Genomic DNA, 16,474 nt, shown 5'->3' on the forward strand with positions numbered 1-16,474 from the left:
CATTAGTTATTCATTGTTAGTAATTGAGACTAGAGTTTTAGAAAGATCCATTTCTGTAAATCACTGATTACTATTAAGCATCAAACTTTGGCCTTCCAACATCTTTTAGAGAGGGTATGACTCTATAAATTAGCACATTGATTACCGGTACCGGTAATTTGTGTGGATAATTTTTGTGCCATTTTTCTTTTTCCTCTTGATTGAAAGGGAAATATATAGATTACTAATCTCTCTACTAATAGCCTTATATCAACACTAACTATGTTTGTTGTTTTGTTATCATTAGGCTTTATGGGATCACTGGTGTTTCCTAACATTGTACTAAATGGCAGATTACATGTACTTTTGGACTGTGCAAACTACTTTGTTGACATCCAGTGATAAGTGATCAAATAATTCTAACATCAGAGATCAGAGTATACATTTGTATGTGTAGCTGTAGGGCCTTGACAAACGCTTAGGGTGTTTACTATAAAGCTCCGCACTTATATCATTCTTAATTAAGCAAAGGTTAGTGTTTTACTGGGACATTTGTCTCTTTGTATGCAAAATGATGACATTACGTAATGCCACATCATTTGAAATGAAAGAATGAATCCAAAACGTTTTCACATCATCCATGGTTGAAGCTTGTGGTTTGTGTATGGTATGTACAAATGCACATTGACAGAACTTACAAAATGTACATTATGTACATAACTTATGTGTAACATGCAGAGCCTCAATGAGCTCTGTTCCTTTACAAATCTATATGCCCCTTTGTTCTCCAAAATTAAATGGTTTGGCATTTGTCTGCCACAGTGTATTGAAAGGATGATGTGCCTAATTTAAGAACTGTTTATGCGCCAGTGAGCAAACACATGGTCCATGAAAATGTACTGTACTACTAGACAGTGTCAACTAAAGTATTGATCAACATCCATTTGAATTAAGCGTGTGATGTGTCACACAAATTGTCTCTTGTCTGGTTCAGTTTGATGAAACCTTTACTACAATGTATTCTCCATGTGCAATTTTACTCATAAAATTAAAAAAAGGGTTTGGAATTGCACATTTAATCAATGATTAGCCCTCACTTACAAACGTACATGTACATACATTGTACATATGTACATTGTATGTGACGGAGACAGCTGAATCAATTTGTTAGATTATTCATATTTGAAGTGAGAACTGACAGTACTTCAATACACATTGTACCAATCTCTCTTGACCAAATGAGATGCATGATTGTTTGTTATACATACATGTGTGTCTGTATACCAGTAGGTATCAAAGATGATGCAACAAATGAATGTATAGACATCTCTATACATGTGTGTCTGTATACCAGTAGGTATCAATGATAATGCAACAAATGAATTATCTCATAAGTGTATCATCTGGAGCTACTCTTTCTCATCTGTAATATAACAATTACACACCAACTTTTGTTTCCTTTAATATTAGAGGCACATTTCATTCTCTGCTACTACCCGATGCTTTCCTGCAGGTGATCACAGTAGCTCCGGCTACATATTGTATCATGAGTTTCATTTTGCCAAGGTTCAAATGTCTTTATCACATTTACATTATATCAATCTCCTGAATTTATACAATAAGTCCCAAATAAAGAGATACAAGAGAATAAACATGTGTAACAGACCTGGAATATCAATGCAAAGTGTCTGTCTGCACTCTAGCAAATGATGGCAGAGTCATGTTTGGTATTGTTAATGTAAATATACATGAATTTCTTTTTAACATTCCAAAGAAGATAGTGCTCATCACAATCCTGAAGTGTGTGTGTTTGTGTGTTTTCATTATGTGAATTGAATGTTTGTTGACTCCCCTAAATATTGTCCCAACATTTTGTTCTCCATCTCTCTCTCTCTCCTCTCTGTAGCTTGGAGTCGCCCTGGGGTTTGTGCTTCCACCCATCCTGGTGCCCAAAGATGGTGACAACAAGAAAGATATGCACAACATGTTCCTGGGTACAGCTATTATAACATCCGTCATTCTCATCCTTATTCTTGCAGGTAATAAACTGGTTCTTCTTTTGTAAGTTTAAAGATTCCACATTGTTCAAGTTGGCTTTGATACATTGAGTACTACTCCAAACAAAATGGTAGAGACTTCATAAAGACCAGACATAAGAAGATTTAGAGATGCTTGATGTTTTATGTATCTGAAATTGTAAAAAAGAAACAATGACATTACTTTTTTAAATACAGTGTATCAAATCAAATATGCACACATACATGTATGTGTTGAATGAGTACACAATATGACATTACAGGTCTTATCTTGGCATATACTGTAGGCCCTACACAAATCTGTACTGACTTCTCTGTTTGATAAAAAGACATTTAATACAAATCAGCTTTTAAGGAAACCAGTATCTTATGTGGCACATTTTCATTGTTTTGCAATAACTTAGCAATAAAAAAGTGAATTAAAAAGAGATGAGGGGATAGGATTGTTGTTGCTTATTTATGTACCAGGGCAGCATTTTTTAAATATTTTTGTACAAAATTCAGATGGGAGAACATGAATTGTTGACATCATCACCTCAGCTGATGGTTATCAACATCACTATTTGGCAAAAATGTACAGCTGTATGAAACCTCAAAAATTATTATTTTTTTTTTTGAAGTCCAATTCTTCTGAAACCTTGACCATTCTGTCAAATTTTACTCCATATTGATGAAGCCAACTTGGAACGTGGTGTAGAATTGCACAACATAATCTTTTTGTAGCTTTTGTCCTCCATGATGTGTTTTTCCTGATCTCCATGGAATAGCTCCCGTTCACATTGGAGACAACACCATGGAAAATACCTACGTACATACAGTATGTACTCCTGCAAACAGGTATCTCAGTGCATCAGTGAAATGCTCAGCCATTCACTGGCAAATCCTGTAAAGTAGGACAACATTGAATTTGTGATGAAAGATGAGGAGAGAGAAAAAAAAGGAGAAACCTCAGCCAGTTACCCCAGATGCTCTTGAATTCAGAAACAACATTGTGACGTGGAGTATGAAAGATTGAAAGGGGGATTGCGGAAATGGAAAACATCCTTAAAATGTAAGATACAGATAGATTTTTGCTTGTGGGGGTGTGATCTCGAGGATGATAAAGCCATTGATATTTTGCACTCTCTTTCTTATTGGCTTCGTTGACGTCAACCTACAGAAAGCATTATTGTTGGCTTTTTGAATGTCATCCCATTGTGCTCAAGAAGACATAGCCTTGGCCATGAAGGACTCCATGAAAAAAACAGAAATTACAATTTATTGCCAGGATAAGGCAGCAACTAGGCTTCTTGAAAGCTCATTGGCTGTTGCTACGGGAGCATACAGCGAACAAAGGCTTCCATTGTACGAGAAAGTGTTTATGCTGCACGGCCACGGGCATCTATTCACGTGAAATCCAGCCCTGACTCTGATCGTTCTGTTTATCCGGTGGTAAAATCCATATGCCAGAGGCGTTTTCAATCTGTCTTGGCGGTCATGGGTCAATCCTCATTTCTTTCTCAGGGACTGTAGTTTCCTTTTTTCTGCAGAGGAGCCCGAGTGGAAATTTTTCATGATCGTTGGTCATGATGTATCAGAGTGGGATAATATGAGTTTGTATGCTGGGTGGTCTCAGAAACAGATGCAATGTGTAGCATAATACAACTTCTTGAAGCCGTAACTGGGTGTAAAATATTCCTTGAATTATAAAGACAATTGCAGCAAGATGAGAAATTGTGTGATATTGTGTTGGGATATATACAGTATCTGTACATATACACAAACACTAGACTGCCTTCACTTTTTTAAGTAGGTTTAAACAATAGCCTCTTTGCTATCCCTTTTATTGCCCAGTGGAGATTTTTAAATGACATACATTGTCTATATAGAATGCATTCAGCAGTTTTGTAACATTACTGTATGTGACACACTTTCTTGTTAATGCTTACAATATTTTCAGTTGCCAAGAGAGAATACTATTGTAGCATCGAGAAGTGAATTGTCATACGACACTGTGAACGATTCTTATTTAATTTGTATAATTGTTTTCACTTCTTCTGGTATAGATGCCTACCAAGTTGCATATTAGTGAAAAGTCATTAAGATGAAATATAAAGAGTATAATAGTGATATTTCATTTAAAGTGATGTTACTCCACTCGCTGAAGTTAAAATATAACACTTTTTTTTTTAAACAACGGAACTTTGTGTGTTGTATGCAATGCACCCCCAATATGGAATATCAGTGACAGACAGGCTCACTGTCAGTAGATTGATGCAAACACCACATTCCCCCCCCCCCCCCCCCCATTCATACACAGGTTAAAATCAAGATGACCTGTAACCTTCATTCTTTTCATAAATGAACTATTAAGGTTACATTTACATTGTAGTTTAAACAGATACTACACATGACACTACAGATCATGATCAGGCTTCCTCCCTTAAAGGGAAGTTTCCCCTCACAAAAATGTGAATTCGGTGAATGCAGAAAGATTCGTGAACCTCTTAATATGAGTTTAAAGGGGAAGTTGGTACCAGTTAAAGTTGGTCTGAAAGGAATGAGTAAAACTTTACTAGCACAATAGTGAAAATTTGATCCAAATTAAATAAGAAGTTGGGAAATTTTGCAAATTTTCTTATAAAAGAAAATATAAAGAGAATTCCACAAAAATTCATTATTCATGAAAATTACGAATTCCATCAACTTGATACTGACATACATTGTATGTTAAGGGTCGTAATTATTCCCTGTGCGTTCTGAAAGCAGTTAGTGAAGTGCTCTTTCATAATGTTAGAAAAGTGAAAGCATGTTGAATTTCTTTATATTTTCTTTATATTGTTGTCCACACATGATGTCATAAACTCGTCCAGTGATTCCAACACTAAAACTTTAAAAATTCATAAGTTTTGCATCCATTGTCTGATTTTCCTCAAACTTTCACTGATGTGTTCTGCTAATGTTGCTGCTTTCACTCAATCCACATTTCTCTTTGGGTTTTGGATTCCTTTAACACTCAACACTGAGGTATAATCGATAACTCCTGACCATGTTTAATAAAAGATTTCTCATGATTTCGTCATTAAGTGGTTCACATTGATAAAAACCACAATTCTTTCATCAAGGATAAGCACCATGTAATGAGATTATAGTAAAAGGAGAAATTTCACCTTCTTTCAGCAGAAGCTATCATTGGTGGTTAGGTTCTATGTGAACATGCATGCTCCAATTCTCAATGCAGTACATACCAGTTTTCCTCTAAAACAACTTATTGTGAGTTTTGAGAAATGCCTGTGTGGGACATTTGTGTCGATTGTGCCACTTGATAGTTCAAGTAGAATTTCTTGCTGGAGCTTTCACCGCGAAGTGTTCTGTTTATCCAGTTAAAAGTATCCAGGCCCATACTGCTGGTACAATGTATATGGACAGAGAATGTGATGTGCTTTTGCACGATACTATATTGAATGTTTACATAGGAAGCAAATTACATCCTTGTGTCAAAGAAAACAAAGCAAGGCACCAAGGCATTTTCACATCAGGTTGTCTGTCTAGCCTTCTTGTCCTCATCAAGGTTTCACGTTGAGTATCAGAAAGATGCCCTTTTTTTTCACGTGAAAGAGTAGTCCCAATGCACAGAAACCGTGGCTAAAGTGAATACAATTAAACTCATTATTTTGGCTACTATAAAGATCCTCTCCTGTGTAAGTGATCCTTGCTAGATCATTACAATACAAAATTCAAAGGATACAAGCTCTCCTTTTGGTTTCCTTAAAAAAAAAGTCCAGAGATGAAGTGGGTCATTGAGAAATTTGTGGTAATTCAGTTCACACACACTGTACAAGGGAAATTATTGCTAGGGTCGCCTCCCCCCCCCCCCCCCCCCACTAAAAAAAGATAAACAAACAAACAAACTAACAAACTTGTATAATGCTGATGAATATGAAGAAATATTGAATAAAAAGTGATATGTGCTGTACTTGGTCTAATTTCTAAAACATCAAAATATGGATGGGACTACAGTACAGTATGTTCATAAATTGATATTTTTCGATCGTACATGCGTGGCTGGAGAACAAGGAACATGTGACTATGTTCAGATAAAGTAATCCTGTACTATTGTAGCAGTCAACTAGGAGAATGTTGAAAATTGAAAAGCCCTTTGCTGGCGACCTTCCGTTGAGAAATGAAAGTACACATTGTATGTTTCCAATTTGTTTTTGTTTAATCTATCCATCAAGGCTGTTGCCTTGAATAAAAGTGTTGAGTTTCGATAGTATTGCTGTGATGTAGTATATTTTCCCACTTCCTCACTAAAGCCCTTTTAGTCCAGCGGATATAGAGCACATATAGGGTGAATCATGCACATTATGGTAAAAGCACCATACTTGGTACACATGTACATGATGCCAATACAAGTCATTTCTGATATGGAAGCCACTCTGATTCTGCCTGTGGCGGCCGTGGCGGCCATTTTTCAAAATGGCCGCCATGTGATATGGCAATGCTGTGTATTTTGGAAACTACAAGTCCGATTGTCGTGAATCTTGTACCAAAGTATAGGTTTTGAGGGTCAAGGATTCCAATAAAATAATTTTTGAGAGGATAAAACCATGGCAACCTACTTATTAGCGGCCATTTTGAAAAAAGCATGGCTGCCGCTTTACATTCTATTCATATATCTTTAAAACCAATGGATGCATCTTTATGATTCTGGTACAAAAATATGTTTTTGAGGTTCAATTATTTAAATGGATACATCTTTTCGTGTATACAACCATCACATCCTATACGTTTTGGCTGCCATTTTAAAACATGACCACCGCAATATATACTATACTGTACGTCTTTGAAACTAATTGGGGTCATTGATTTTAAACAAGCATTTGCTGATGAACAGAACTAACACATCTAGTTTTCAGGTCCATTTTGATAAATATGATTGCCGCACTACATAGAGTATGCACACACACACACACACGCACACACACACATTATATACAGTGTGGCCTAGAATTAATGGAAGCGCGAGTTTTCCAAATAATTTGCATATTTGCATTACTTTATGCAAAAAATGAATGACATAAAGTTATAGAGAATTTATCTAGAAGAAGAATGACACCAAAATCATCCGATTTGGTTGCGTATCTTTTATTCTACAGATGTTTTTGCAAAGACGGGTCGAGCGTAAATTTCTTAGCTCAATTCAACAAATTTCAGCATCGAACAAAAGCCACTGCCTTGGGAGACTAACAAATAATTGAGGCCGCACATCACAATGTGGAATGCTTGAATAGGATTATTGTCGAAAATTCACCTTCAGTTGTTGGGTAGTCTTCGTTGCTGAGCTCTGATAAAATAAAGTAGGAAATTAATGATCAACAAAAACATGTATAGAAAGAAAAGTACTCAACCAAATTGGACAATTTCGTTTTGGTTTTGAAAAAAATATTCGTTTCTGTTTTCTGAGGGGCCACTATATATATATATGTAATTTTATATATATATATATATATACATATATACACCCTCACTTGCCATATGTATTGTCCCACTGACAACAGTCGTTCACCTATTATTGGTAAATGAACCTCCTTTGTTGTTGCGGCGTTTAGTTCTTTATTGTTCATTGATTGTTGTTGATTGACCATACCTCTATCACATTCACTATTCAAATATAGGTATTGAACATCACATAACTACAATTGTTGCATACCTGGAATACTATAAAGATAATTATGTTGAATATCAGTTAGATAGAGTAAATGGTGAGAATGGAATAGAAGACTTTCCCCCTAATTTTGGATGCATAGACAGGAGAGTACAATAAGTGTACTGTCATAGTTTTCAGCCACAAAAACATGATTATTGCAGTCTTATAAGACCTATTGATTTCTAAAGTTCTCAGTTCTTGTTCATTATTTCATAGTATGACCTTGTCAAAACTGTTACACAAAATTATAAGGAATCATGATAAAGGAATCGAATGAGCTCTGACAATCCAAAACAATTGTTCCTGATCATCCATTGATGAGCGGTGATGAACGTTAATGCATAATTATGTAGATGCAGGTGCGCTTTAGAGAACATCTTCAGTATTTCTACTGGTGCCGGTAAGTAGAAAGATCGATATACTGAATATTTTATTCTGCAGTTTTATCTTCCAATAATTATGAAACCCAAAATTTGTATTTCTTTGAAGTTTTCCTTAAATTCATAAATTAGCATAATTTTTCTTCTAGTTTATATTTTGGATGGGCGCTGTTACGTTATAAAATTGCGTTGAAATGCCCACTGTCCATTTACCTGTAGAAGTTGCTTTTGAATTATGAAACCTTAATCCTTATTCCATATGAGAATGGCAAATGCATCAAATATTATTTGTATAATTTCTTTGGGGTTAGGGTAGGGTGAAATTCAGTTCAAGAGGCTAAAATCATTGATAAAGATTAATGCATAAATCAACTATAACAAGTAATGTATTCAGAGTAGAACTACACACAGAAACAGATAATTTGATTTTTCCTTGTTCTTGTTCTTTACAAATAATTGTACATCAAAAGGTAAAATTCCCAACCACAAATCCATTTAACGAAAATGTTTGTCACATAGAAAAAAATGTACACATAGGTTGTTTGCTTTACCTCTGTGAAGCACATTTACATAAAATGTTATCTTTCTAAGTAATTGGTTATTGGGTTTATTTGTAGGATAACATGGCTTCAAAAGCAAAGCTCATTTCAACCGAGAAACCAGCTCCCAGGAAAGAAACAGATTGGACCAAGTACATCATATTCATATGTCAAGATGATGACACAAAAAATCTATCATGTCCAGCTCTGTCTAAAAGAAATGATGTTGGTATAGGATACAAAACTTTGGCAGAAGATCGGATTTGTTTTCATGAGGCCGATTCTTTACCCATTACGCTGCAAATTACAATTAGATGTAGACCTATAAAGATGTATCGTATAATACCTATTATATTTACTTAATCGTTTGATGTATAAGATTCAGCGTAGTTGTAAGTATCAGAACAACCTGGTCAATCATGGATTTTACAGACATACATAATTGTAGTGTGTTTACATTTGATGTATGAAAGTGACCCAATAAGTTTTAGAAGTTTTCTCACACTTAGTGTCATATTTCCAAAGAAAACGGGTGTACTATATATTGGTTGGAAACTATGATTTTCATTCCATGGTCCAGGGACCAGAGAAAGCGAGTCTATATTTCTAGAAACTGTATAATCTTGAGAAATGTGTACTTCAGACATGAAATTGTGAAGATCATGTTTTTCACATACTGTACCCACATAAATCCTATAAAGGAAGTTGAGCGTATTTTCCAAAATGCTTCCAAAGTTAACTATGCCCAGATGTTCCACATTAGAACACTAAAAATGAGTGAACAAGTAATTGTTGAACTCTAAAACAAACGTTTACACCAGAATCGATCCACAATGGGCATCCCGCTTTCATAACACTCGTACGCTATATAACTGGAGGGAGGCTATATTTATCAAATGGCCGCCAAAACAAAGGATGTGATGAACCTATTCACTTTGCTAAAACATCATTAAATTGAAAATTTTCACCCCAAAACTATACTTTTATACTTGAATCGGGATTATATATCTTTTGAGTTCGAAGATATACAATATTCATTTTCTGTTGTATGGCAGCCATATTCATTAAAATGGCCGCCAAAACGTAGGATGAAGCGATTCATATTTACTTACAGTTGAATTAATGGGAATCCTTGACCCCAAAAACATATAACTTGGTACCAGAGTCATGACACTTTGTCCATACGTTTTAAGGATATGTTTTTATCTAACATGGTGGCCATATCTTTTTAAAATGGCCGCCAATAAGTAGGTTGCCATGATTTTATCCTCTCAAAAATTATTTTATTGGAATCCTTGACCCTCAAAACCTATACTTTGGTACAAGAATCACGACAATCGGACTTATAGTTTCCAAAATACACAGCATTTCTGTATCACATGGCGGCCATTTTGAAAAATGGCCGCCACGGCCGCCAAAGGGAGAATCAGAGTGGCTTCCATATCAGAAATGACTTATATTGGCATCATGTACATGTGTACCAAGTATGGTGCTTTTACCATAAAGTGCATGATTTTTTCTATATCCGCTGGACTATTTTTACACTTGTGTTTCTTAACCCAGTACTTTCTCTGACCCAGGACTATCGTTAGTCCCGTACCAATTTTTTCAGCTTTTTACACTCACCAATTAGTCCCATACTAAGCTCTTGTCCGGGACTAAGGAGAAAATTGACCTTTTTATACTCGTATTTCTTAGTCCGGTACTTTCCAAACCACATGAATATTCATGATTATTATCCATACAGAGGATTTTTAGAGCCCAAATACAAGTGTTATTTTGTCGACGCACCTCATAACCTCCAACCCATTTAAAAAGTTTGTTGAACTCGACCAATATTTTTTGCCGAGGCGACCAATATTTAAAATATTGAACAGCAAGAGGGGGATTCCCCAAAGTTTTTATAAACTGCATCGTGATTGGTTGAGATACATGTATACAAGATGACCTGAAATATGAAGTAAAAACGTCTGTGATTGGTCGATCACGAATTAACTGGAATATCGTTTCTTCTAAAATTCTGTGTTTATACAAACAAATTTCATATATCAATTAGTTGAAATTGTTTTTTATACAATTTTTCAAAATATCACTTTCATAACAGGAATTGTACATTTAGGTTTGATGAAAACAAGTTGCATTTTTTTGTGTGCATGCAGGCGCAAGGCAACGATTGATCTGCAGCTCTGCATGCTCAGCACTACTGCTAGATAGCCCGCGCGCGATATACATGTAGCCGGCCGCCGCTTGCATTTGCATGCGCGACAGTAGGACTACAGTACTACAGTGTATAGTTGTGGTAGTAGCCTAATTCGATCTTTCACGATCTACGGTAGATGTGACGTGAATTGTTTCTCAGATCTTGGGTACAAATACATCTAATTCTGGTCTAAGGCTGCGTTCATGCGAAACTAGAATTGCGTTTCTAAACACGTTTAGTCGCTAAACGTGTTTAGTTGCGTTGCGTTCATGTGATTTTTCCATATAAACGCGTTTCAAAACGCCGATCTGAAACGCTGAAAAAAGGGTGTTTTGAATCATGATTCTGCCAGAATCACGATCGCAGAAACCGCATGAACGCAACCGTGATTTCAATCATGATTCTTTGACGTCATTGTGCGCTGTGCGCATGCGTGTCTCATGGGGTATCCCATGCACAGCTTCTAGTTCTGTTCGCGCGCTTGTGTACATCTTACAATATGAATCATGTGTTTTGGTGCCATACTTGCACTTGTTTGTTTACATCAACGCCATACACCAATTCTATGCTAGTATCTAACGTTAACTGTTTAACATAATAATACATGTAATTACTCTCCGATTGAGTTGATAAAAGTAATAGCTGCAGCGCTGTGTCTACCAAGGGAAACAATTGGAGAGACGAAGAATTTGGATTATTCCTCGATCTGTTCCTCGATCTGTGGGCAGAGCCTGAATGCCACAGCTAATCGGAAAGTATTCACCGAAATAAAAACGTAAAGGCCTGTACAGCTGGAATAAGGAGGTCTGGCTCGAGTTGCAGAGACAAGGTCAAACTGCGCAGTGCGCTGTGCAATGGCGAATGATGAGCTGAGCCAGAATCAGCATTGCGAAAGCCCGCATGAACGCTCTTCCGCTGAGACCGTGATTTGAAACGCCGTTTCAAACGAAATTCGCATGAACGCGGCCTAAATTAGCTAGATCTCGGTCTAACAGTAACATCGGTCATGACGGCTACCTTGGATACATAGATCACTGTTTTATCAGAGACTGAAGTGGATTAACTTGCACTGAAGAGTGTACACTTGTACATGTACCATACCCCATGTCAGGATCACTACACAGTAGGAGACCATACAGCACTTGGAGACAGAAAGGGTAGGTCTAAGTGAAAACGTTCTTTGCTAAAATCCTCTGTAGGATAATAATGATAATATTGAATGTCCTATTTTCGGTTAATACAAGGAAATATTGGACTCGCTAAGCAAAATATTGGACTTGTCTTCGACTCGTCCAATATTTGTGCATAGCTCGTCCAATATTTCCTTGTGTTAATCTCAAGGCCATCCAATATTGTATAATTACGCTGTGTACTGTACACGTACACGCACGCACCGGCAGCACTTGATTACCTCGTTTCTGATTGGCCAGTGAGGGTCGGACTTCGTCTCCGTCGCTTAGCCCAGGATTATTTTTTCGTTCTGTTTACACTCACTTGCTTGGCACCGCAATTGCGGTGCTAACCCTGCTATTTTGCAGGGCCAGATAGTACGGGATTATCGGTGGGGCTAGCCCACTTTGGCAAAAACGAGTGTAAACAGAAAGTGGGCTAAGGATAGTCCCGTACCAACGGTGGGGCTAAGGCCCCCCCCCCCCTTAGCCCCACCGTTGGTACGGGACTAAGCAAAAATTTACAAGTGTAAAAAAGCCCTTAAGTGTTTGAAATGCAAAGGAAATCATATGATTGTATAATATGTCAAAACAACAAATCATACATGCTCAGCAGCTGGGTGGAAATGTGTTTGAAATCATACAGTGAAAAGAAGGTTGTGATTGTGAGAGTGCCATTGTGTCTATGTCCAATATAATGCCTGTGAGAATATCTTGGTTCATTACAAGTCAAATTGTTTAATTCACATAAATGAACACTAACTTTAATATTCAATAGTAAAGCCACCATATTAACCCGTTGAGGACAAGTCCCGAGTGTACTCGGGCAGGTGTCTATGGGAAATGTGTGTTGTAGCAAAATCAGTCCATCCTTAACGGGTTAAGTGACTGTGTTGTTTTGAATCTATGAGGTAGCTGCATTAAGTGTTGAATTGATACTTCATAAAGTATGCTTGAGTACTGGTAATACTTGAGTGATTGTAATTACTGGTATTACATTAATATTATATATGGATATATTATTTATGATATTGATGTTTTATTGATATTATTAAGTTTATCATCACTTTGGTGCCAAAAGTGAAAGATTTTGTTTGTTGTTGGTAATCATATACAGTTACTTGCTTCGTTTGGATTTGATTTCTTTCGCAGAAACACTATTTATGTTTGTTTGGGGTTTTTTTAAAATACATTTTGTATAATGATGATGTCTATGTGTGTTTCCATGTAGTGTACCAGCCTCAACCACCTATGCCCCCCAGCAAGGCCAAGTACGACTCCCAGAAGTCCAGCGAGGGACGCTCCTACAAGGAATCTATCATTGCCCTCTTCAAAAACGTGCCTTTTGTTCTGCTTCTCATCACATACGGTGAGCCTCACTGCTTCATATTTCATCCATGTAGATTTTTCAAACTTCAGATTTCAAAGTCTCCAAATACAGACCCAAACTTGAAGTTCGCATTGCTGTTTCTGGACAATGTTATTGTACAGTATGCAAAAGGAAACTAGAAAAGCACTAATAGAGTGCAGACCTCTGCCAAGCAGCTCATTTCCACTTTATACACACATGCTGAAAATTTGCCCTATGCTCTATAAAAGATAAGGAAGCCTCGTTTACCTCATCACCTTCCTGCTCTGTGCCTCAAGCCTGTGCTCAGTGCCTGATGCAAATCTCAAATATGCGCAGAATGGATTCCCTCGTTTGTTGACCCCATCTCCCAAAAGACAAATATTCTTACAAAAATTCCTACATAAACGAAGAAAATGCGATATATTAACCTAAAAAGTTCACAGAAGTATTACAATCTCAGAGCTTACCCGATCATAGTTTCTGTGTAATTTTTCATGATCGATTATTGATGATCAACAAATCGAGCCACACCACAGTATCCATCAATCCTCCGTGCTAGAGTAAATGGCATGCAGCTTGTTAAAAGTATGATTGCCAGGGCACGATCGATCATCACGCAGCGTTCTACCTACCCACAATGTGAACATGGAGGGCTCTGCCAGAATACTGTAAAAGTGGTTTCTTTCGCGTACAGAAACTTTTGCGGTTTCCATCGGTGCCGACTTTTTCGTGTGTGTTTAAATTCGCGGTCGGTAATGATAGCGTTGCAACAAGCAACGGGTTCGAAACATTTTCGCGTGATGTTAAATTCGCGGTTCAACCTCAAAGCGCGAAAATAAAACCACCGCGAAAGAAACCACTTTTACAGTAACAGTTGTGTACTACGATCAAAATTATTCTACCCTTTCTGATCTCAAAATATTCTAAAACGACTCCTCATCCTGGCAAATCATACCAGCCAGGTTAGTTTTTTGGCAGACCCTTTCAAAATATTGCAAACAAATATGGTTTAAGATGGATTTTAATCCTTCTGAGAATTATATTTTAGTTTAAAGGTGGTAAAAGCTAATGTAGACTCTGGAGAAAGTGAGAAGCATGTCCCACTAAACTTTGTTTAGTGCACTGAACTTTGGAATCGATCTCCCCCCCCCCCCCCCCCCCCCCCCCCGTATCCAAGACAGAGGCTTTAAGAGAAGTGAATGCACAATCAAAATGGTGATTTACCCATGGCAAATAAAGCTGCATTTAAAATTATCCTCCCTTTATTTCTAAATATACAATTTTACCAGTGATTACAAGGAGGTTGAATTAGGAAATGTCACACTGTTGTCACATATAAAGTGAAGAAATTGTATACCTTTACCATCTCTCTGGAGAATGAGAATTCACATGGTTGTAGTAATGCACTGCATATGACTGTAATACAACTATTTCCTTGCCTATTTTCTCATTAAAGTGCGACAAATAACAAAAGCCTTCAAAGAGATTTGGTGTAACCTGAGCATCAGCTTCATCTATCTCAAGTTTGATCCACTGAGCCATAAACCAGTATACAAAACAGATATGATTCATTAAGAGCTGGCAGCTTCAAGACCTCTATGAATATTTGATTAGATAATCTGACTGCTGTCAGATGCAAATTTCAATTAAGATTATCATTGTTCTTGCAAGACCATTTCCTTGTTGATTGCATCTTGTTTTTTTAATTGCATTTCTTTTTTTTTTTTGCTGGTTTCTGAATGAATACATGTTGACATGATGTACAGGTGTTTGTATGAATGATCCGTGGTAGGGTCCTGACCTAGTTTTTTTTTTTTCTTTCTTTTGTAACTCATGGGTTGTGATGATCTCACTCCACCGGTTCAAACCAGTACAAACCGATTTGTCTTCACATCTAGTCTCATGAATCTTACATAAAGCCCCTTACTGTCAAAAAACACAATATTTGCAAGTCAAATATAACTATTCAATGAGAGACAATGGCCATGCTGTTGATACGTATAAAGCTAGTGTTGTATTTTTAAAAATGTCTGAAGGAAAAAAAAAAAAAGGTTTTCAAGTTCCTTCCCAAGAAACTGTAGGTGGCAAAATTGTATGCAAGCAATGATTCTAAAGGGCTTTTTACACTTGTGTTTCTTAACCCCGGACTTTCTCTGACCCAGGACTATCGTTAGTCCCGTACCAATTTTTTCAGCTTTTTACACTCGCCAATTAGTCCCGTACTATCTCTTGTCCGGGGCTAAGGAGAAAACTGACCTTTTTACACTCGTATTTCTTAGCCCCGGACTTTCCAAACCACATGAATATTCATAATTACACTGTGTACTGTACACGTACACGCACGCACCGGCAGCACTTGATTACCTCGTTTCTGATTGGTCAGTGAGGGTCGGACTTCGTCTCCGTCGCTTAGCCCAGGATTATTTTTCGTTCTGTTTACACTCACTTGCTTGGCACCGCAATTGCGGTGCTAACCCCTGCTATTTGCAGGGCCAGATAGTACCGTACTATCGGTGGGGCTAGCCCACTTTGGCAAAAACGAGTGTAAACAGAAAGTGGGCTAAGGATAGTCCCGTACCAACGGTGGGGCTAAGGCCCCCCCCCCCCCCCCCCCCTTAGCCCCACCATTGGTCCGGGGCTAAGCAAAAATTTACAAAGGTGTAAAAAGCCCTTTTGTATTTATCCATACTTTGTAGCTATTTGTGCAGAAGGGTGTACTTGTTTGTAGGTATGTGTTTGTCTCCATTTCATTGTCGTTGTCTCTATTTCTTGTGTATCATTGACATGAGCAAGCATAGTGTCATACCATCTCCAAGGACTACGATGAATTGTATCAGATTTTGTTGTTGTTGTTGGCTTTGGAATAATTATGGCAGCTGATCAGATTGACCTTGATATAGGGCCTAATGTTTAGAAGGAGTCAGTGAGTATACATGATTATCTGTTGTGAAATTGTGACCATGTGTTTTTTCTTTCCCTTTGGTAACTCCTTGGCACTGATATCCTCACTCCGCAGGTTGAAACCCTGTCTAACCCCACTAATCCTGCATTTCTCGATTTCTGCCAAAATACACTGTATTTGCAGATGGAATGTATCTGTTCAAGGAGAGATAATGCCCATGCTCTATGGG

The 16,474-nt window shown here is 37.3% G+C and overlaps 1 protein-coding gene across 1 annotated transcript in view; it reads left to right on the forward strand.

Annotated features, from left to right (window-relative positions):
• The window catches only part of LOC139717023 (choline/ethanolamine transporter flvcr2a-like), a 68,229-nt gene that overhangs the window by 3,021 nt on the left and 48,734 nt on the right, over positions 1-16,474 (forward strand). The window contains exons 2-3 of the mRNA XM_071628539.1: positions 1,886-2,018; positions 13,224-13,361. Coding sequence (XP_071484640.1) covers positions 1,886-2,018; positions 13,224-13,361 — 271 coding nt within the window. The remainder of the gene's footprint in view (positions 1-1,885; positions 2,019-13,223; positions 13,362-16,474) is intronic.

Source organism: Diadema antillarum, unplaced genomic scaffold, assembly GCF_040938485.1.
Source record: "Diadema antillarum isolate AM-2024a unplaced genomic scaffold, OU_Dant_1.0 scf00000071, whole genome shotgun sequence".
In the NCBI taxonomy this organism is placed as follows: Eukaryota; Metazoa; Echinodermata; class Echinoidea; order Diadematoida; family Diadematidae; genus Diadema; species Diadema antillarum.